Raw genomic sequence first — 21,782 nt, 5'->3', positions numbered from 1 at the left:
TGTGTCAAGCTGCAAGTGTTCCCAGAGGATAATCACACAGATGTCCAAGCTCACACAACGGAAATTACAAAGCAGGGTGCCTGCCACTAAAGAGACATTTTTCCTTCACACAGAAAGTGGGAGACAGTCTTCAGAAAAAATGCTAGTGTCTTGTTCACATACAGAATACATTAAAGCCTCTTACGGCTCTTTAATCTAGTGAGAACTACAAGATAAATATAGACATAGTATCTGAAAAGAACCAATTATTCCAAAAAAACAAAATAACATTATTGGAAATCTAAATAGAAACAAATCACAACAGAGGCCAGGATGCTGCTTTCAGTTCCCATGCCAAATCTTCCAAAATCAACAATGTGGTTTGGCTGTATGTTATCAATAACTGCTTGCCATGCATTCATATGACATGACTCATTGACACTCCGCTTCCTTCCTGGACTTCCTCTGGCTCTCAAACACAGCTCTGTGCTCAAACCTAATTAATAACGATGTCACACGCAGTCCTCTTGGACCAGCACAGAACCAAGGACTTGGTAGTGCAAGAAGTCTCTAAGTAGGGATAGATATTCGAGCTGGTAACGTGATGGACTTCTGAAAGTTTGCCAGGGAGACACAGGAATGCATTAAGCTATTGAAATTTGAATTTTAAAATAAATATTAATGCTGGCTAAAAAATTAAAAAGCGTCTTAATGACTGAAGCTCTCTGTCTCATTTCCAAATGCACATATGCAGCTTGGGTTCTGAGTTAGTCGTCTGTGTGGCTTAGGTGCCTCAGTGTTTATATTTGTTTACTTGCTTTATGCTTGTTTACATTTATTTATACTTGTTTGCTTATTGTTTCATTATTACTTATATTTATTTATACTCATTTGCTTGTATACTTGTTTAACCTCAATATTTATACTTGTTAACTACACAGTAAATCTTCAGTTCTCAAATATTTTTAAATGTTCTCACATAATAAAGAGCAAATGAGTGCCATTTTTTGTGTTTAAAAGAACCTCAGACTACGCTCCAAATGGAAGCTTTATTTTATTTCTTTGAAAAACAAATAGGTATCTAGGAAAGCTTGTTGGAACATGAGACAGCCTAACTCGATATCTTTGCCAATCTTCAAGTCTTATTTTGGCAGGCTGATGAGGCTAAGCTATAGTTGTTTAAAAGAAAGGGGGGCAAAAAAAAAGCAAGTTACTGCTGGAGATGCCAATGCAAGGCAGCTGCATGAAGAGACAGGAAAGGTATGCCTCGTTTTCTTAATACTGACTTGCGAGCTACTTTGCTATATGGATGTTATTGTTTGGGACAACTATTTATTGCAGACACACTTACCAGAGATGTATAGCAAAATTATTATATATAATATAACAGCAAAGCAAAAAAAGGCTGCATCGCAATTTCTGTTTCTGGCAATAGCTTTGAACTGACTTTGCTACTGCTAAATCTTTCATATCAAAAGCTTTTTTGGTTCATAATTCTGTGCAAACACAATGTAAAAATAGACATCTGCCCTTGAGCCTTAAGCCAACATAAAATATTTACAAGGATGGCATGACAACCAGTATGCTTCAGCCTGTGTAAGAATTTGGAATTCCCCTGATAAGTGGAGCCTCTGTGAAGTGTTATCACACTATTTATACCAAGTGTTATAAATGAAATTCTTCTGCTGAGGTACATGTATCCAAAGACAATACAGACTACTTAAATAATATTTTTACTGCTAATCCTCACGCAAATTAACTTTTCTTTCATCTACCAGCAAATTCTTTCTTATTGTTCCATAATCATTTTTTAAATTTCTCTGAATTAGTGCATTAACTACATGGAATTATATAATTTTCTTCTGTGAGTAAACTTACTCTCTGTTTACAAAAATATTTGAAAGGTTGCTAAAATGTTGAGGACTCTTGTTAAGAGTTTTCTGGCAGGGCAGGAAGCTCTCAGGGGTGATGCATGAGCACACAGGAGATGCAGCATGAAGAGTGTGCAAGCGAGCTCTCTCAGACTTGTGCAAATGCCTGCAAGCTGGTTGGGATGGCCCTGCTCTGTATTCCTGCATCAGAACCATATCACAGCATAGGGCAGACACCCCTCTGGCTCTGGAAGGCCAGATAAACCAGGTAAAGTCAGGTTATAATCTCAGTCTTGGCGCTGGACCTGGCAGCAAAATTGGCAGTGAAGAAGTAAGGATGGATATGATGGCAATCACCAGGCAAGAAAGATGATAGAGCAAAACTACTGATAGACCTGGAATAGATTTGAGTGAGCAGCCGAAACAACAAGACACAAAATATAATCAAGGTTCTCAGGTGAAGGGTCACCTGCCTAAAAGTTGCTCAGTGATGTACTAGGTGCTGCTGAAGAGGGTTGATGCCCAGTTCCCGCCAGGCACAGTGCTCTGAGGTCTGCAATCAAACCTGTAGGGTTGCTACTGACCTCACTGAGAATGAAAGTATGCCCAGGCCTAAAGAACTAGAGCTGTATCTTTTCTTCACATTGTATCTTCCTGATTTGTATTACAACACTATTCTTAGAGAGTCAGATAGCCACGAGTTTGCCTGACGTCTCATTATCAGCAAAGCAGTTTTAAGTTGTGAGCATATGCCTTAATTCCGTGTTTGCCAAAGTGAGTCTGTAATGTGGCAGTGACTTGCAGAACACTGGCCGGGAGCCTTCAGAGAACCAGCTAGCGACAGGATATTGTATAACCTCAAGATACCCCCTCAGAAGTCATGGCTCAAACAGCAAGAACAAGCTGTAACTCTGACCAACACGTTCACAGAGATTGAAACGGGGAGGCAGGCAGACCTTTACAATAAATGCCAATCTGCCTGAAATTCCCTGGTGAGTCTCAATCGTGTGCCAAAGCCTGCTGGGCTCACCGGGCTCCTGCAGACACCGAGCTGTCCCCAGGAAGCCACCAGGTCTTGGGCCTTCCCTGCCAGCCACCCAACAGCCTGCATGGGGACTGCCCGGCTGCCTGTGCCAGCGTGACTGAGGCTTCAGGCTCTGCCGCTGAACATCTCCAATGTGGGATCCAGGGCCTCCTTCTGCAACATGAAGAGCGGCATAATAGCGCGTTGGCAAAATGTCGGGTAAATACCTAGGAATGAAGAGCAGCCTGGGCTCATTCCCATACTCTGCAGCATTATCATTAGGAGAGTTCTAGGGGAAGGAAACACTGAGAGAGGAAATGCAGAACCAGAAGTCAACACGGTCATAACTCAAATAAATAAATAAATAAACCACTATCCCAGGAGTATGGATTTTTAAGTACTTACCAGAGACTGTCTGCTATTGCTGGGGGAATGATGTGTTCAGGCATATCTCACTTTAAATAATTTTTAAAGTAAACACTTTGCTTTGTCTTGCATATGAGTTATGACCGTGATGACTTCTGGTTCTGCATTTCCTCTCTCACTGCTTCCTTTATTTATTTATTTATTTATTTGTGAGCAAAATCCTGCTGGTATTGATTAGGATGAGATGGAGGAGCTAATTAATTTTGAAAAACACAGTTTCTCGGAATTCAAGTTAGTCAAGAACAGTACTATGTGCCAGATGCTCAGGTGGATGTTGTTAGGGGACATGGCCTTTTAATATTCTGCTAGAATTTAACAAGAGCAGAAGAGTAAAAATATATATATATATTAGCCTGCATAATTCTGTTTGTGAAGAAAACAAGAAGTTTGCACAAACAAACAAACCCCCCTCAAATCCCAAGCCACCTCTTCTCTTTTCTTCTTTCTTTTTCTTATTTCTTATGCATGAACTGCACAATTCAGAGAAGTCTGAATAATTCAGAAATCAGAACCTGCCTTTCCAATCCTCAGCTGTAATTCAGTCTTTCTCTGGATCCTCCCAGAGGGAAGAACCACAAAGGGTCTTTCCCTCACACAGCTCTCCCATAAAGCCCAGGGAGTTTTGATAAAGACCAACCTGAATTTCTCCAAGTATCTGACACAAAGCAGGTGATATGGTCATTTTGTTATTCCCAGCAATCCATGCCTTTACTTATGGCTAGATCTGTCTCTGGCTCCTTCCCAGTTATTTTAACTATATTGTTACTTCTCAGACCTCAAAAATTCCCCAAAAGATTCCATAAAATATGAGTGTTCACCCTTACAGGCTCTTGCTCTAAAACTTAGCCATTTTTTTTTTTTGCATCTGCAGAATTGTGGGATCTACTTTTCCCAGCTCAGCTTCCATACATTCATTCTGCAGTGGATGTGCAGAGCTGAACATCCAGATCATGATAGGAAAAATCTAATTACACAGTTATAGTCTCCGTAAAGGGAAAGCAAACTTTCATATGCCTAAGGGGAGTGGTTTAACAAATTTATATGCAGATGGAAGCCTATTAAGAGCAAACAGCTAGTCATTGGCAGAATAAATATTCCCACAATAAGTGTATAACAAGGAGTGGAGGTATAGCATGCAAAGCAGATTGCTGATCTGTGCAAATAAATGTGAGGGTGCCAGCAGGCTCAGCTAGGCTTGCTGCTTCCCCTTTGTTAAGACACCTCAGTTTCAGTTGAGAACGAAAAAAAATTAGAGGAAAGAACAGGCAATTTTGATGGAATGAGAGCTGCCAGGTGATATACACCAGGAATTGGGATGCCCCAGCACCCACTCTGTTGAAATGCCTACCATAGATGTACAGTTTTCAGTCAAATCAGGGGCATTGTTGCCCTTAAGAGTCTCTGTGGTGCACTGTGGCTGAGGGAGCCATCTGGAGCCCTTCCTAGTTGCTATCATCGCCCTTGTTTTGCAAATGCAGCTTTTCCAGACAGGGCAGGCTATAGGCTAGGAGTCTGTTCAATGTCAACCATGTTATTGAGATGCTGAGTCACTAGGAAGCACAAACACCCTGATTTTACTTGCACATCTCTCAGCATCACCACGTTCAGGGCCTATCTCACTGTAGTCAGTCTGAAAAGAGCAAACGGCCCTGTGAAGAATGAAAACAATGTACATTCTGGTATTTTCTATATTCTGGGCTAGGTAAGAAGAAGCACGGCTAGTAGGGATGGCAGGATACAAGAGAATTCAGCAAAGAATGAATACAATCTTGTGACTGAAAGTATAGGGACCCAAGACCACGACTGAAGATCAAAAGATGCTGATACTTCACTGCTGCAAAAGACTTCATGTAGCTTCTTGGACAGTCATTTGCATTCTGTTCCTCTGCTTCCCCATTGCAAAATGAACGTAACGGATGAGACATATTCCTTTTATTTTGGTAAACACAATTTTCAAATTACTTAATATTTTATTTTAGACTTGCCATATAGTACATATTCCCACACAATGACACTGAGGTGTTCAGAGATGGAGCATGTTTCATTCCAGTGCTTCATTCGTTAGCAAGGGCTGGGGAAGGAGGGTTACTAATGTAATTTTTCTTAGAATAATATGTAACTAAGAGAAAAACGTTCTCATTTGACAAAAAAAAAATATTTACAGTCACTTTCAATCTCTTCACTGACCTCACCATCCAGTCAACAGTATTGATACATGAACCACAATAATGGTTCTTCTGTGCATTTATATAAAGTGTATGCTTACCACAAGGAATTGAAGCAACTGTGATGGTACTACCAGCGAATGGATCTACCAAGATCACACTTGCAACCTCTACAGAATTGTTTTATATATGAATGTGTAGTGGCCCCCCAAACTGGTCCAGAGGACTTTACTCTGAAGAAGAGGCCTAGCTGTTCTTACCACAGCAACTTGCAGGATTTCAGCAGAGCCTGAAACCATGGACAAAGCTGTGGATCCCTGACTGCATCTTTATCATCTCACAGAATTGAGACAAGAATGATCAACATCATTACCATGGAATCAAACCAGTAGATCTAGTGTCACCACTGATCTTCAAACTGGAAATCAATCCACTGATCTGCAGACCAGAATCCAAGACAATTTCATGGATGCCGTAATAGCAAAGGTGCATGACCACGTTCTGCCCAGCAGCTCCTGGGCAAGTATCAACAAGAGCAATCAACTAATGGAAAACTTAAAATCCAGGCTAAAGCCCTAATGGTTCTACATCAACCCTGCCTTTATCTTCAAAGTCAGAACCATGAAGCATGTGCCAAGAAGCTGGACATGATTGCTCCCAGGTGAGTCATAAAATATCTAGAACTAAGAGGAGGGCAACTAAGTTGTAAGAACAGCAAAGCTGGACCTAGCAGCAAAATTAGACTTGTGAGAACTCTAATTAAACCCATGTAGAAATTCCATCTGCATCTGACCCAAAGTTCATCTGCTTGGTGGGCCATTCAGAAGTGAAGGGCATCTATTCTCTGCCTTACAGCAGCACAAGAGCTGGAAAGCTGGACCTTACGAGACTTGCTGGATTCACCCCTCATGTGCAAAGTCACGGGCACAGGCTTCCTTCCAGCAACAACATCACAGTCATCCAGAATATCATGCATGAGGGCAGCCTGGGAAGAATTCGAAACACAGCAGAAGGCTAAGAAACAGTCATAACACTTAGGGCATGAAAGCACTATAAGCAATAGTTAGAGATGACACTAACCCACTGAAAGGATGGTCTTTGATTTGGCCCTGCAACTGGACAACAGACAAACATGAATAGGTAAGAAAGATGTTAAAAAAAAAAAAAAGAAGTCAAGACTGTGGGGTTATGTACTTAGAAAACAGTGTGACCAGTAGTGACTGGATTTGAACCCATCACTGGCAACTGAGGGATAGAGCAAGAAACAGAGCTTAAACTCCAGACAAACATATAACCAATCACAGAATTTCTAGATGTAGAAATAATGTCCTGCAGAGAATGACAGAGCTGCCTCCCCATTCCGGGTACTTGTCCAGTGTGCAGGATGGCTGGATCAGAAAGTCATGTGCATCGGAGCCCAAGGTAGGAAGAAACATTGTACCTGGAACCTTACCTTGCAGATGAGCAAATGAACTCCCCTATCCTGACCTAATACTGGTGAGGGACAATCTGGTCCTAATTGCACATGTAACCATCTACTACAAAAGCAAAGCAACGGAATCCTCAGAATTCTCAGAACTGCTAGAATCTCAATGATCAGTGTTTGGCACAGGGCACACACTTCAGTGTCCCCATCAAAGTCAGAAGAAAATGGTATCCGGTCAAACACACCTTTTTACAGGGTGACACAGCTGAGTTGTAAAACTACTCAGCAGACAAATCCTGCTTTTTGTTGATATAATGAACATCTTCAAGAACAAAAAGCAAATAGGAGACCAACAACCTACTGAGCAGAAATTTATATTAATTTCTTTTTCTTTTCTTTACAATATCACCACAAGGAGTAGCACTGGGGAGGAAGGGGGGACAAGACACCTTTAATCATCCAAAACAGGTTCCCTGCAAAAAGGGGTTCATTAAAAAAATGGGATATATTCCACATAGTGCTTTTTATACTTCAAGCTTAAGCTGGCTGTCTAAGCTCTCATAAATACACTCCGTGAACAAAGTGATTTAAAACGCAGTGCAAAAGAATCAGAAAATGTATATGGGAATTTGCATCTCAAAATACTTAAGACTGCACAGACCAGAATCGCTACCAGTGTAGAAAGATAGTTCTGTCCGACGTCAACCACAGTTGGCATAGGACTGCACTGCTAGAACAAGAAGTAAAGCATAATTTACAGGCCTGAAGCTATAAATGGAAATCTCATTAGGCAGATCATCTGAGCTGAAATTTCACGAACCTTTGGTAAACTATTTTTATACATGAATCACGGGTGACTCCATAAAAAAACAGTGATCAAAAGAGGTCAAGGCCTTGGATTTCACACTGTATCCCAAACTCGCATTTCAGCAGACTGATGCTCAGTGTCTTTCACAGATTTTGGTTCACCTTGCTCCCGATGCAGAGGGAAGAGTGCCACCTACTGAGTCACTCGTTCGGCTTCCTGCAGATTCTGGCTTTCCTCTCGTGTTCCTCTCGCACTGGCCACGTCTGACCCTCCTCCAGTGCAGCTGATTTTGAAGATCCCCCAGATTGCGTGTCCGCCAGCAGCAAAGGCGAAGCTTCCCCGCTGCGCTGTGATCACGGAGGGAGTGAGGGGGCATTCGGCCCGCGAAATTAAAAGAAGTGAAACAGATTCCCTTTTCACTAACACAGGAGTAAAGCTAGCAGGAAATCTGAATCAGGTGGCAGATCTCATGGGAATCACTGTCTGACAACAACTGTTTTGTTAAATGTTGTGTTTGCCTGCATAGAGATCTTTTCTATGTGGATCCATGCTCCATGGATCAAGTTCGGTCAATTAATACAGCCAAACTACAGCACATTTTTAATGACATTCTAGGATGAAGGACGGGAATCAATACCACTAACGTGGAACATGTAACTTTTGCAACAGTGATCACGGAGAGATTATATTACACCCAGCACATCTGAACACTAAGAAACAGCATATTTTTGTCAGTCTGCTTATCGTTCTTTCTTATTTTATTCTTTCATTTAATCATTTTTAGGAAGTTTTCACCTTTGCGCTGAGAAACAGTTCCTAAAAGCTGAAGATTTTATTCAGTTATTGGATTTCCACACACTTAAGAGTAATGTAGATGTGTCTTCAGTATGGACAGACATCAAACTGTTGAGCTTGCATTCTTATATCAAAGACAGTTTGAATTATTACTAGTTGGCCTATCACTGTACAATCCCCCTATGAATTCCAAATAACATGGGTTTTTTTTTTTTTTTTGCTTTTAGTTTTGATGATTGCTGGATTTGGAGGATCATACATAACTACACATTTGTATGTCTATGCAACTCACTGTTCAATATCTTTTACAAAGAGTTCAGATTCTGCTAGGGCCTCAATTGCAAACTTGCTAGATCAGGCTGAAACACACGTATCTAGCTCTCTGGACATTCTCAAACTAATACTTGGTGTGCAGTTCAACACACCACGTGGGCCAAGGAGTTTGGAAACCGGGACCCACAAGGAAAGGCTAGATGAACTAGGCTATTCTGAAGAAGAAAGGCAGAAGAAAAAGGAAACTATTTGTTCTAGATGTTCTTGATGAATAAATGAAGACAATTTACAGGGAGAGAGAACAGTAAAACTCTCTATTGCTAAGTGAGACACTGAAATACATAATCTTAAAAGGTTCTGCAGTCTGTCAACATAGATTTAAAAAATGGCAGCCAAACTTTTGTCAGGGTGATGTAGGTATAGCTGATCCTGATATGGACAGGGGAATAGTACCCAGGTCCTTCTGATCTCTCGTACTACAGATCACTCAGTTTCCTCTAGAAGTCTGCTAATTTTGTTGCAGTACAGATTCCAGTCCTAAATGCAAAGATCAATCTCAGCTCAGGCTGCAAGGCATGCAAGTAAGTCAGGAAATCCTGACTACAATTTGCAATGTGCTAGCTCATACACCCCATTCTCAAACTCTACTTTAATGGCTGGTCACAGACATTTCGCAATACAGAAGATTTGGGCATTTTTATTTGCTGAGCAGTTTGGTTTTATATCAGGTGATCAGTCACTGTAATATTTAAACCATGTAATGCTAATTTAAAGAAGGTCAAAATCTTGACACTTGGCTGCTTCAAATAATGTGTGACCTTTCTCCTGCTGTGGATTATCAGCAGGCTGCCTCTAATGGCTAGCAGTTCATTTCAAGATTTGTACTTTATCACGCAGTGTTCAGTTCAGTTCTGGGAATCTACCTAAATGCATCTTAACAGTAGCTAGACAGGAACATTTCACAAACAGTTTTTCTGAAGTTGTAGTTCTCTTGATACACCAAGAAAGGATAGGACAGAACTTCCTTTCTGAAGCCGTGTCCATTTTCCTATGTGTACACCAGATGATGACAGTAGCAAGACTTCCATATCCGAACCTTTTCCTGCCCAAAACAGGAAAAACTGGCTTCTGTGCAATCATGAATGGGAAAAGGGCAACATTAGAGAGACTATCAGTTGACTTTCTCATGAACCTTACCTTGCAGCTGGGAGCATCTCCATGAGAAGAAGGGCAAGAAGCTGCTGAGGAGCTGGAATCTCACACTACATTTCAGGTGTAGGGCCTAGAAGAGGCCCATCATCTGGTTCTGGGTGTCCTTCTTGACTTTCAGGCAACAGGAGACTCAAACAAGGACCACTGCTCTATATTCCCTGATTGACTGCTCATGGTGCAGTCAAATGGATTCAGTGGGATCTACAGCTTCCTTGAGGCAGGTCCTGCTCAGGATGGGTGATGGAGAGATGAGGACGTGGGATGCACTGCAGCACACACCTGGAGCACTGCCAGTGCAGGCCTGCATGGCACTGATCCCCGTCTAAAAGAGCTGAGCACCGCAGAGGCCTCGGAGAAGCTATTTAAGGACAATTCAGTGAGGCAGCCGTGCCTGATGGACCAGCTGCCAGAAACACAGAGCCAGCTACATAGGTACATGGTTACTGTTGAAAAACTGAGGAACATCCGATTTTTTTTAATTTCCTTTTTTTTTGGGGGGGGGAGGAGGAGGAAGGACTACAGGAACTACTAAGAAAAATCCTAGGAAATGATAGGTACATTTACAGAAAAAAAAAAAAAAAGTGCAGCTGGAACTAACTGCTGACATGGAGTAGGATACCAACCCTTGCTGCCACTACTAGCACTTACACACAGCCTGCATAACCCTGTTCTGTCCTGTGAAATACTCCTTATTATGGGATGAGGGAGTGGCAGCTAGGCAAAGACGCCTCCTCCTAACAGAAGCACTAAAGTTGCACCTTGAGAGGATTATCTTGGGTAAAGAGATGCCATGACCTTGCTACACTCATTTACATTAAAAAATGCTCTCCCTATGCATTGTGCTGGCCTCTGACTCTGGTCTCTTATAGAGAGAAGTCCCTTCTTCTCTAGCGTGGGAAAGCGGAGAGCGCAGCCCACGGGCTCTCGAGCGCACAAAGAGCCGCCAGGCTCGTATTATGGGGGACCTTTGCACCTCCGTGTACGAGGGACTAGAGGTCCCACTGTACCCAAGCTCCAAGTCATCACACGAGCCCTGCTGCACTCCAGGCAGGACACATTTTTAATTATATGTCTCCGTTAATTTTTAAATCTCTCCCCTTCTTTCCTGCTGTGAACAACAACTATTGTACAAGTCAAAGGATTCAGCTCAGTTCCATGTGCAGTTTGATCAACGTGATAAGCAGCTGACAGCATCCTGCCTGAAAAAGAGTGAAAAAGTCCCCAAATAGGGGCCAAGAGAGTGAAATGATGAATAGCTGCACTATAAGAGAAATGACTTTGAAAATGCTATACACACAGAACATATTCACTCATGAAAGACAGTAAGCAGAAAACTGACAGTTAAACAAATAAGACAGATACAAGATAACTGTACATACCTCCCAGCAGAAAACTGTTCAGCAAAAAAAAAAAAAAAAAAAAAAAAAACGAACCAAAGCAAACAAAAAAAACCCACAAATAAAAATACAGCAGACAGTCTGCTAGGGCCCAGTGTAGCACTTCCCAGATCCCTGGGAGCTGGGATCTCTGTAATCTGTTCTGTGTGACTGCTACAAAACACTCCAGAAAACTGTGCTGCCATCCAATTAAACAAACAACGTTTGGCAAATAAAAGCATGAGCCAGCTTCTCACATAAAACATGCAAACATATGAAAAAGGAGATAAATTGTTTCCCTTTTGCACTTCATTGATTAAATAGTTATCTATAAGGAAACAAGGTTATGTGATTTTGCATATGTATATTACTTATTCGTATGATTCCTGATCTCCTCTTGTTCATAGGGATTCTTATTTGACAGCTTGCGCCCCCCATCTACTTCCAGGCAATGCGATTTCGGCCTGTCCTTGAAGAGCAATGCGTTTCTGAGCTGAATGCATTTCAGCAAAGCTAAATTTCACTCAGCACTTCGTGTCTATCATTAATACTGCATTGCTATGAAATGTCATGGCAGTCATGCGAACAGTCAGTGTCACCAGAAATAAAACACACAAAAAAAACCATGGGTACCTTGAATCAACAGAGTAAGGAAGACTTTATAAAGGCAGGGAACATGTATAAAGGCTGGACACGCACAAGTCCATGGGACCAGAGCAGGTGAACTGCAAGGCCTGAGGGGGCTGGTTGATATCATTTTGGGGCTGCTCTCAATTAGCACTGTAAGAACAGTGTGACCAGGAGAGATTTCTGAGGACTAGGAGAAAGCAAATGCCATTCCAAGGAATTGCAGGCCAGTCAGCCTCAACTTAATCCCTCTGAAAATGGTGAAGCAGCTAATCCTGGAGACCATGTCCAAGCACATGAAGAACAAGAAGGTGATCAGGAGCAGTCAGCACAGATACACAGAGCAGGGATCATACTTAACTAACCTGATAGTCCACTATGATGGAATGACCGGCTGGGTGGATGGAGGACAGTGGATATTGTCTCCATCCTTCAGCAGCCTTCAATAAACCTTCAGTAAGGCTTCTGACACTGTATCCCCACAAGGACCTCTGACAAACTGATCAATGGACAGGAGGGTGGACCAAAAACTGCCTGAATTGTTGGACTCAAAGGGGGATGCTCAGTGGTGTGAGGCCTGACTGGAGGCCAGTCACTAGCAGCGCGCCCCAGGGCCTGATTCTGGGTCCAGCAGTGTTTAGTATTTTAATTAATGATGTAGACAGTAGGATCAAGTGCACCATCAGTAAGTTTGCAGACAGCACAAAACTGGGGGAGGTGGTTCATACTCCAGGTGGTTGTGCTGCCATTCAGAGAGACCGCCATGGGTTGAAGAAGCCAGCGCGAAGGAACCTCAGGAAGTTCAATGAAGGGAAGTTCAGAGTTCTGCAGCTGCAGACAAATAACTCCAGGCACCAGTGCTGTTTGAGGGCTGACTGGCTGGAAAACAGCCTTGCAGAAAAGGACCTAGAGGTCCTGGAGGACAAGCTGATCATCAGTCAGCAAAGTGTGCTTGGGGCAAAGAAGGCCAATGGTGTGTTCTGGGTTGCATTACGAAAAGCGTTGAGGGGCAGTTAAGATAGGTGATCCTTCCCTTCTCCTGAGCCCCACTGAGTGCTGGGTCCAGTGATGGGCCCAGTGTGACAGAGATGTGGGCAAACTGAGTGAGTGCAGTGAAGGGACACAAAGAAAGAGCATCTGTCATGTGAGGAAGGGATGAGAAAGCTGGGAGTCTTCAGCCTGAAGAAGAGAAGATTGAGGAGGATCTTATCAATGTGTTTCAGTATATGGAGGGAGGGAGGAAAGAAGACAGAGATTCTTCTCAGCATTTTGCAGTGAAAAGACAAGAGGCAATGAGTGCAAACAGAAACACACGAAAATCAGTTTAAAGATTCTATTTAAAGTTCCTTCACACTTTTTGAAGGCATGGGAGTCAAACATTTGAATAGGTTGCCCACAGAGGTTTGTGGTATCTCCATCTATGGAGATATTCAAAACCCAGCTGGACAATGTCCTGTGGAATCTGCTCTAGGTTATCCTCCTTTGAGCACAGGGGGGATTAAACTAGATCATCTCCTGAGGTTTCTTCCAAGATTCCAACCTCAACCGTTAAAATTTTGGCAAAAAGAAAAAAAAAAAAAACAGAAGAACTGTAAATTAACATAACAGCAAATGTGAACCTAGAATATTAAGTATTTCAACTTATATATACTAAGTATGCCTAGAAAACCCAGGTATGATATGTAGACTTAATTTGGTATGCATATACTAATGAATCCCTGTCTGTTCGCAGCTCTCATCCATCACTGCAGCCGAACCTGGATGGCAAATCTCCCTGCTGGGATGGTTACCAGGGACAGGGACTAGGCTGGCTCAGGAAAGCCCTGACTCGGGATATTCCGCAGGCAGCCTCTGGCCATGGGTGCTGGCGAAGTCCCTGCCAAGCACAGCTGCTCTGCGGCTGCCGCAGTCGCTGCCGGGACGGCTGGCTGCCCTCGCAGGGCCGTCACCTCCGCTCCACGGCGATTCCGGCAGCTGCTCATTATGACAAGGCTTTTCTCACAACATAAAAACACATTATCACCCTGAGCTGTATAAAGAGCCACGTAATGCAGAGCAATAAAAATAACCAATTTTAGCCTCGTCAAAAACAGATTTGGACTTTATACACCTTTTGTTCTATGTCAAATGAACTCCAAAATGAGTTGGAAACTTCAATTTTCTTTCTATTGTGCACTAAAAGTGTATATAAATGACCTTGAATATACCCACCCACTAATAAATTATCACGAAATTATTTCCCTTTTTTTAATGTATAAAGAGGCTCTCTCCACTTCCTTACAGATTGTGTATAAAAAAGTACATAAAACATGTATCCTGCCTTCAAATAATCCTTCTGAAAATTATATGAAAATAATTAATATCTGATGCAAAAATAAAGTACGTGAAATGGCTATTGCTAATGTAATTAAAAATTAAGTAAGCATTCTCAAAGACTGAGTGATCTAACTGTAAAAGTTCAGGGTAATATTAATTGCTATATGGCTACATTTGGATTATTTTCTTCATGTGATTTCAGTGACATTTTTTTGTCAGTAAAAACTGGAATTGACTAAATAATTAAGAAAAAATATGTTATATATTTTATTTAAGGAATGTAAATATTTTATTTGAGGAATGTTGTGAAATTAGTCGAACGAATTATTCAATAAATACTTTCAAGTCAATTTTGAAACATTCCAGAATTTGTTCTTAAATAATCAGAGTGATTTATTTCAGATTAGGTGAATGAGGAAGTCTAGAGTATTATTTGTTAATATCAGAACATATAGGTCACTATGTTAAAGGAGAAATGTGTAATGAAGTTGATTGCTCTAAATTCCCCATACAACTAACAACACATAGTTTGATATTTGTTTTTTGCAAGAAGGGGAACAACTGGAGATAGCCGTTTTTCTTTAGGAGCAGGGATGGTCTTGTAGCAAAAACACAGGCCAAAGAAGGAGTATAGGTTCTGCTCCTGAATATGCTGTAACCAACCAGTGTGAATTTCTGAAAACCAATTTTAGGACTTTATTTCCACAAAGACTTATGCATCTCTCACCTGCTTGAGCTATGCACATTTGGCTAAAGCATAGGCAGAAATCTTTAGCTCCATCAGAGCCAAATAACTATATCGTCAAGCACACAACTGGCTTGTGGAAACAAAGCACCAGACCCTCTGTCGTCCTCGTCCTGGTCTAGGCCTCCTGCTTCATCTTCCTCTCACTCCATGAGGAATACAAAGTGGCTCAGAAACACCTACGCCAGAATGGGCAGAGAATTCACTGAGGTAAGAAATCTTTAAGCATGCCCAGAGGTTGCACAAGTCCTCTCAGCACTTCACTACGAACTTTTTCAGTGCAGGCCAAGGTCAGAGTAAAGCAGGATCTGCCCGATCTTCACCTACAGAAACACACTCTACTAGATAAATGACATAACTGCTGCTGCAAATTGTCCCATAAACTGATATATTTATGACCATGTCCAGGAACGAGACAGTGGGAGACATACTTCAGAACCAGGTTAGATACAGTTAATGTCCTAATCTTGGATATAAAATGGTGACTATTTTTATTTCAGTGGGAAATAAAAGATTAGCCTGAAGTCTGTAAATACATTTAAGACCCTCAAACCGCAAAATTGCGCTAGAATAAATGCAAACTGTTATCACTTGTCACGATATAACTTCCCTTCTGCATTGGATGTGGTCAGCTATGTAATAAAATGCTTGTCACACACTCACTAATGGAATAATTTCTGATCTCTGCTGGTCCAGGGGCAGCAATACAGAACACATGATGCATAAGAAACACAATGATTTTGCTTTTCCTTTGGCTGTGTTTGATGCCAGAGAAATTCAAAAACAAAAAACATCACAGGGTCAGGCAGGCATCACATTGTCTACAATGAGATCATGACTACTATAGGATTATAGTATTATTAGTTATATATTTCCAAGCAACGCCAAATGGTATGAGATGTCTCTGGAACCCCTGACCTAAGCTCTGTTTTAAGCATTAACTAGTATTTCTCAGCAGAAATGAATAATCAATATCTTCCCAAAAGAATGGTAAACACTTTTTACTCAGGTAGATTACAAGGCACTATTTTGCTTCCCATTTGCTGAATCAAGTGGCTAATGCAGTTAAGCTTTAGTTCTACAGTTTAAGCTATCAAAAGCCCGCACTGATGCTGAAACAAGCAATTCACCCTGTCTCATCTCTAGCTTCTCTTTCCTTCTCTTGCACCAGCATACATATTCATGGGGCTAAGCAGTGACCCAGATGAGAAATCCAAGTTAAAAAAAAAAAAAAAAGGTATAAAAGCATTAACTTTAACCCTCTCAGTTCAGCTATTTGAGGAACAAAAGCATGAGAAATTAAAACTGTGCTAATCACATGTACTTTAATAGATAACAAAAGCAGATTTCCCATCAAACACAAGATCATAACCCACATACCATGGGAGGGATTTATCTCACCTAGCTTTGAGCACCTACGACGCAGTCAGTCTCTCCAGGCTCTTTGAATATCCAAACAACAAAAATCAGCACTTTTGGGGCATAAAGCACTTAGACTGAGTGACCTAGGTTTAGCTGACTACTTCAGGATGAGATGGATCTTGTAGAAGTGTCTCTCCACGAGGGATGTGTGGTCTAGATGTTGTAGACACGGACTTGTGATATCTACACGTGTCACATGAAACTTGCTGTTATTTCCTCCAGTGCCTCACAAAAAGTGTTTCTCACAGTAAGTCCTTGTCTGAATTTTTGGTGTATTATATTAAATATCCTCATGACAGATTCACATAAGCCTTCTCTAGCTTCCACAAAAATGTTTCAAAGGAAATAACTTGTTTGTGGGGAAGGATGTGTGAATGACACATCTTTGCCTTGAAAGCCTATTTTCAGTATTCTATTTTTCTACAAATTGGAGTAATGTTTTAAAGGCATATAAAAAATTCCCAGAGCCACTTTCACTGCATCTCGTAGGCTACCAGCATATCTGGCGTCTATGAAAGCACGCAGCAAACACCCTGCCTTCTTCTGAGAATTGAACAACTTGGTCCTGCACAATTCTGTACATATTATTCTTGAATTAAAGCATCCCTGCTAATTCCAGCATTGGTCTCTTAGGCTAAGTTTGCTAATCATGACAAACTGTGGAGTATTTGATTTTCTAAATGCCTGGGTGCATGAGTACCTGGGGACTGTGTAGAAACAGATAAGCTCTTTTTGGCCCTATGACTCATGCAAAAAAATGGAAGGGAAAAGAAACTAATGCACCAACACCCAATGGGTCTGATTTATCTTTGCATCATCCCAGGATAGTGTTATACCACTGCAATGAAGGGAGTTAAATGGATGCAAACCTCATGCCGCACAAAAGGAACCGCGCCTTTTGTCATTTGGATCCATCCCTTTCATTGTAACAAAAGTAACTTTGGTGTGCCCTTTTTTAGAAATCTGGAAAAGTTTGTATCTTAGGTAACAAGAAGCAAAAAATGACAGAAAGAATATCTGGATCTAGACATGCCACTATTCATATTAACCTGTAAAAAAATATTGAAACGTTTCAAAATCTATATCTGATTAACAACACTGGACAATTCCAAAAAAAGACTGTTAATTAAAGAAAACAAAACAAAAAGCCCACGTGCTTTCAGTAGGATTTTAGACTAGACTGTACCCTAAACAATAGTAGTACATTTTGTGCATTGTGCTACATGGTTTTACAAGAATGTTTTGATACAATTAATCCATGGACTGATGAAGATTTATGGGACTGAGATTTACTATACTAGTACTTCTTGTGGTTCAGCAAACAGAGAAATGCAGATTTCAGAAAAGAAAAATAATCCCCAGAATATTGTTTCTCTGCCTTTTCTCCCACACATTTATAGTTGAGCAATGGTATTACTGCATTACTTCAAAATAACTTGTTTATTTTATTTGTTGTTTATTAAATTCTTTGTTCAAATAATTTACTTTTGTAAAATTGAAATTTTCTTTTCATTAGTTATTTTATTTTATAAGTAAAGGTGGACTAGTGGAAGGGCAATGAGTAAGCAGGTGAATCCCACTTTCAAATTTCCATTTCAATGAACAGGAGCAGGCTCATTTAATGAAATACAGAATTTGCCTGGTAACACACACATCATTTTGTAGGAGCTAGCCAGTGTGACAGTTTAAAGATGCCTTTAATAGAAAAGATTTTGCTTTAACCAAAATTGCATAGATAACTTGAAATAAGTACCTCATTAGGAGAAAAAGAATTGCTGAGCTATTAACTTAATGTGTAATTATTGCTAAAATCTCTTGGCTTGGGTATCAAAGGAATGCAGGGTGGCATATGTGATGCTAATATTTGAAAACGACTCCAAAGCAATTTGTGGAAAAGACACGGACAGCAAGACAGGCTCATAGCGAGGTGTCAGTACAGCTTTTGGACGTCATGCCTCAATAATCTAGTTCATTTGAATGATGTGGATATGGGTGATCTGCTTGATAACATATATGGCCATTTTCAAAAACCTTCTGACGAAGTTGTCTATCATAAATTTTTAAACTAAGCTGTCAAGGAAAAAAAAATAATAATGCCCTCTCAGACTGACTAAAAGACAGGACAAATAAAAAGACTGGCAATAAGCTTTTTTTTTTTTTACTTATTTATTTATTTATTTTACATTGGGTAGAGCTAAGCTGGTGGTTTCATCAACAGTTTACTCATAAATGCCCTGGAGAATGGGCGAATGAAAACAGGCAGTTTTCAGATGGTATTGATAATAATAATTAAAAAATGAATGAAAGTTGATGGAAAAGGATCTCATCATATTGAGTAAGGATAAGATAAACTGACAGATAAAAGTTAAAGTCAATAAATACATATTCAAAAAAAACGATGCTAGTTACTACTCACTACTTCTTACACGGTTCCCTGGATTCAATTTTTCATAGTACAAGAATTATAGGGCAACAAATGAATTATCCACTAGCATATTTTTTAAAAAAAGAAAGAGGTAGGGTTTTTTTTCACATTCTTCACAGTTAAACTTTGGAACTCATTGCTACAAGATGCTTTGAATATCAAAGGAAAAAATGAAGAGCAATTAGCCAAAATAAATGACAAAAAGACTCCAAGCAGTTATAAACTACAAAATTGCCATATAGCTTGTAGCCTCATGTGTCTGCAGCATAAACGTCTCAAGAGAAGCCGAGATGGCAAACTGGCCCATACCCTATTCTCATGCTTCTTTCCTCAGCATCCAGTGCTGAGCACTGTCAAAGACAGGATATTGGACTAGAAGTAACTTTGATTCAGATCAGTGCACCTATTTTTGTACCATGTTACTGATGTTCACAAACACTACCAGGACCAAAGTAACTTTCAACTGAGAGATAAAAACTTTTGCATTTTGAAACTAAGACACTGATCCTGAAATAAGTCATTCTAATGTCTTATTTCATAAAAGTAACAATATTGAGCTGTTTAGAAAATGAAATAAAGCCTGTGAAGAAATTCTGTGTTGTATTAAAAAACACTTTGGTCACAGCCTATAGCACCGCATTGTAAAGAAACAACATAAGAAACAAAATAAACTTTGCTGTTATTGATAGGGCTCAACTAAAACTCCAGAGCTGAATGCTTCCCCTTGCAAAGAATTCAGGGTGGAATTCAAATCTGGGGCTAATCAACAGTCAAACTAAAAATCTAAAGACTCTAATTCTAAAGTAATGAACGAAGATGCAGTAGTGGCTCTGTGATGCCTGCATAGGATCCATCTCATGTAACGTAACTTCCAGATGAGATTAATTATTCTTTAGACATAATCATTTCTTTCCAGGGAGTCCAAGTGACTAATTCAGATGTAGCAGGCTACATTAGACAGATCACTGCCTTGGAGTCTTACTGAACACTGACTTTTTACCTGTAGGCATTTTGCATTTAGAACTGCTCTACGCACTGCAGCATTTGCAGAACAAGTTAAAGAAACACATAAATGATTTTAATGATAGATAGTAAGTTCTGGGTTACTGGCCAAGTCAGAGTATGTTGTAGATATGCAGTAGCTACTCACATCAGTTTTCGGTCGTGCTCCAGTCGACACTGGGCAAGGCGAACAGTCTGGATTCTGGTAGCCTGCTCTTCTGTTCTTCCAAGGCCCCTTTGCTTGATGATCTCCACAAAAGCCAGACTCCAACTGAACAGGACACTGTAAAAGAATTTTAAAAACCCTGTAAATAAAGGCAAGTCATAAATATTTTTTATGTGAACATGATAAAAACATCGGAATTTTATCTTCCTCTTTTTAAATGCTTTTTTTAACCCGATGCAAAGTAAATATTTGGTCTCAATCTTAGATTTTTTGTTTCTTAAAAATATCTGGATTTTTTTTTAACATTTTGCTACATTAGACATTCAGAAGCTTTGTAAAATGCTTTCCTTAAAAGCTGTTGTATACAACTGGAGTACACAACTGGAGACAACCCAGCTCCTACAGTCAGGATTGTAGGAGCACTGCAGAGCAGTCCCAAGCTGTACCCTGCCATCAGGCAAAATCAGGCTGCTCTCCTTCACAAAAGGAAAAAAACTGCTACTGGTCCATAGCAGTAACTGCCTAGTTCTTAGTATATTCCTAGGGCTGTAAAAAGAGGAGGCAAGGTAAAACAAACCAAATTGAGAATCTGAAGAAAACATGGCATTTCAAAAGAATTGAGAGGATGTGAATGTTGCAGACAAAGTTTTGTTCTGCAAATATTATCTCTAATATCAGACACGGTATTTAGAATCAAACAGTATTTCTGTGTCATTATTCATGAATGATAAATGCAATTCTTATCTTCAGATCTGTTGTTTTCTTTTCTGTACTAACACTGATTACCAGATGTTAAAAGGAAACTAGGAAGATACATTAAAATAAAGTGAAAGACAATGTTTACCAGAAGGCTTTTTAATTAGGTTATTTCATTTATAAATTACCTATCTTATTAAGATTTTTTTCATAGGAAATGAACAGGTTTTTGAGGAGATATTCAACTAATTGCAGTTTTTCAAAAGTAGCCCATTTGCTCTGTTAGTGTATGCAGACAGCCCAGCTTCCCATATTTATAGCATGTATTTATGGCATTGGCGAGAAACTTCAGAAAAAAAACAGAGATGATGGATACTTTTTTTGCTAGTATCTTTACTGGACTAGATGCACCGTGAATCACTCTGTGGTACTGCCCAATGCTATTTTCCAATAAAAAATTGACCAGTTGTAATTTGTAGTTTACAGAGATGTAAAGATAGGCCAAGCAAATTAAACCTAATATTATAAGTTAATGAATGAATGACTTAGAAACTTTGAATTTGTTCCACAAAATACTGCTAGACCCCTACACTCACTCAAGAACTTCCATAAAATTAATTCACCCAATCATCTGTTTTAATTATCTAACAAGTATCAGCATTTCTTTCCACAACATTGTTATTCAATACAGTATTATCATTAAGAAAAATATCTCCATAACAGGAAAATATAAATAATAATAAAGAATCAAAAACTTACTTCAATTAACAGATGAAAAACCCTTCACTATAAAATAGACTGTCTCAAGCTAGTGATTAAACTATAGGTATATTCTTGAGACACAGCATCTGCCACACAAATACTGCATCATCTGTTAGGAATTGCCCATGCCCTCAAGAGACCAATATTCAGAGCAGCAGCTCCAGCAAACCTGCTGCTGCTTATATGGCACAGTCACATCCTTCTGAGACTTTGGATCTGTGACTTTGGCCTTGCATCTGTGAGCATTTTGCCCCAAATGGCTTTTC

The 21,782-nt window shown here is 40.1% G+C and overlaps 1 protein-coding gene across 1 annotated transcript in view; it reads right to left on the bottom strand.

The window, feature by feature from the left end:
- The window catches only part of LOC148595134 (uncharacterized), an 86,384-nt gene that overhangs the window by 33,858 nt on the left and 30,744 nt on the right, over positions 1–21,782 (bottom strand). The window contains exon 3 of the mRNA XM_088522159.1: positions 20,041–20,175. Within this exon, the coding sequence (XP_088378285.1) occupies positions 20,041–20,175 (135 nt within the window). The remainder of the gene's footprint in view (positions 1–20,040; positions 20,176–21,782) is intronic.

This window comes from Tinamus guttatus, unplaced genomic scaffold (genome assembly GCF_059628265.1).
Source record: "Tinamus guttatus ecotype Peru unplaced genomic scaffold, ASM5962826v1 Tinamus_guttatus_pri_ptg000150l, whole genome shotgun sequence".
Lineage (NCBI taxonomy): Eukaryota > Metazoa > Chordata > Aves > Tinamiformes > Tinamidae > Tinamus > Tinamus guttatus.
Note: the sequence above shows the minus strand (reverse complement) of the source record. Positions and strands in the feature narration are given on the sequence as shown.